General features: G+C 38.9%; 1 protein-coding gene across 1 annotated transcript; it reads left to right on the top strand.

Annotated features, from left to right (window-relative positions):
* Nucleotides 1-366: 366 nt before the first annotated feature.
* Nucleotides 367-1,269, top strand: LOC311591075 (vomeronasal type-1 receptor 2-like; the record flags this gene model as incomplete). Its single annotated transcript, XM_084770444.1, has 1 exon — nt 367-1,269. One exon carries the CDS (start codon nt 367-369, stop codon nt 1,267-1,269), a length of 903 nt encoding a protein of 300 aa, XP_084626570.1.
* Between the last annotated feature and the right edge of the window lie 1,229 nt (nt 1,270-2,498).

Genomic DNA, 2,498 nt, shown 5'->3' with positions numbered 1-2,498 from the left:
CTATGATGTTGCTTTTTCACTGTTTTTCACAGGCCAACATTATCTTCTCCTTAATGTTGTTGCATTTTCTATGAAACATCATGGCTTTCCTTTGATCAATATGTCCACGTTAAGGTATTAAGTGATATCACTAAGATACATGGAACTTAACTATGCTTGTAAAAATTTGGAGAAGAATGTCTTTTTGTGTCATGTAAGCTGGCCTTGAATTCCTGAGCTTAAAAGACTCTGTTTCAGTTTCACAGAAGCTCCATGACTTGAAAGGTGTCCTCTTCCTCCACGAACTACGGCATTTGTTTTTTCACTCATTTTGACTAGAGAAATATCCATGGTTGTAACCTCAAGGAAATTGTGTAGAATCCCAGGATGGGCTTCTGGAATCTGATCAACAGAATCATTTTCTTATTACAAACTACAGTTGGAATTCTGGGGAACTTCTCTCTTCTTTTCTACTATCTATTCCTTTACTACAGACAATGCACACTAAAGCCCACAGATTTGATTCTCATGCACATAATGACAGCCAACGCCTTGATCGTCCTCTCTTTTGGGATGCCTCACACAATGGCAGCATTTGGGTGGAAGCCGTTCTTGAATAATTTCTCATGCAGGCTCCTAGTGTACACTCAAGTACTTGGCAGGAGTGTGTCCATTAGCACCACTTGTCTTTTGAGTGCATTTCAGGCCATGACCATCAGTCCCAGGGAATCTTGCTGGAGAGAACATAAAGTCAGATCTGCCAAGCACATTGCATGCTCCATTTCCATCCTTTGGGTCTTCTCCATATTGACAACTTTCCTCTCCTGTGTGCACACATTTGTCAATATGAATAGTAAAAACCTTACAAGACAACGGGATTTGGGATATTGCTCTAGTGTAGAGCGTAATGAAATCAGTGACTCAATCTACGCAGCACTGATAGTGTGCCCAGAAATCTTTCTTTCTGTGCTAATTGTCTGGTGCAGCATATCCATGGTTCTCTTTTTGTACAGACACAAGCAGAGAATTCAACACATCCGTAGCACTCGTGGCTCACGCAGGACCTCCCCCGACGTCCGGGCCACCCAGAACATCTTGTTCCCAGTATCTACCTTCATGGTTTTTTATACTCTTTCCTCCATCTTACATGGCTGCATTTCTCTTTTGTATAATCATGATTGGTTGCTGCCGACCATCAATCGTGTCATTTATCTGTGTTTTCCATCTTTTGCACCCTTTGTACTTATGAATCCTTCCTCAATTTTGTGCAGGCTTATAAAATCTGGATAAGAAATAAAAATTATTTAATCCTAACTTGAGTATTGTAATGATATCTTTCATGTGGTACCCAGTTTTGATATGGGTTTTTTTTTGTAGGTTGGTTGGTTGGATGGTTGGTTGGTTGGTTGGTTTTCTTTTTACTCACACATTACCATAAAAAGGTAAATACAGAAGAATGTTAACCAGGTAGCACCTTGTCTTTCTAAGGTGAGGCAACATGAGCATGGGAGTTTTGTCAGGTGGTTGAATTAGCAGCATAGTTCATTGTATTCTCAATGTGTTCTCCTAGAATTTTCCTCTTGCTGATCTGCTATGCAACGGAGCTGCAGATGAAATTGCCTGCCTAGGGTCTTTCGTCCTGTCAGGGCATCTTTAATTTCCAAGAAAGACTGAGACCATAGCTGGCCATGAACTTGTGCTTCAGGAAACCCCAGTCCTGTCCCAACTGCTTCATCCTGCATCAGTACCAGAAAACTCCTTTGGTCATAACTTCTCCAAAAGTCTGCTTGCTCTTGATTCACAGAAATTCCTGTTGAGATTCTCTGAACCTTTAGCAACAGTTCTCAACAATATTTTGCAAGAAGAAAACTACCTTCCCTATCTATGCAGCAAAGCAAAGCCATCCCACTCTAACATTTTATATCTTGAACAAAAACCAATTTGTAATCAATAATTGTTTTCATGTCATCTTGGAATTCTTTACTAGTATTTCATTGAGAATTTTTATGCCTCTACCTGCAGAGAAATTTGCCTATAATTTTCTCTTTCTATTGTGCATTTTCTTGATTTTAACATCTGGGTAATCATGGTTTCATCAAAAGAGTTTGGAAGATGTCTTTTGGTTTTGGTGGGTTTTTTTCCCTCACTGAGTTGAGTAGTATTGGTGTTAGTTTTTAGAACATCCAGCAGCATTCTGCTCTGAATCCATGTGGATACAAGCACTTTTTTCTTGAGACATTTTTTGAAATTATTGCTTCAGTCTTTATCATAAATCATGTTGCTGTAATTTTGTGAATTTCTGTCCAGCTTCATTATTTTGTTCCACGATTTTGACTGTTTTTCCACCACAGCCAAGTTGTTTTTACCATCATGTCTCTGTAATGTACTATGAGGTCAAGTATTGTGACCTTGTAGGTTTGCTTTTAACTCTTAGAATTGCCTTAGTTGTTTGATTTGTGATGCTGTAATCATTGTAGGTTTTTTCCTCTTGATTTGTAAATTATGGCATCAGAGTTTTG

The sequence above is a fragment of the Acomys minous genome (assembly GCF_964271855.1).
Source record: "Acomys minous genome assembly, chromosome: 20".
NCBI classification, from domain to species: Eukaryota; Metazoa; Chordata; class Mammalia; order Rodentia; family Muridae; genus Acomys; species Acomys minous.
The sequence above is the reverse complement of the archived record's forward strand: the minus strand, read 5'-3'. Positions and strand labels throughout refer to the sequence as shown.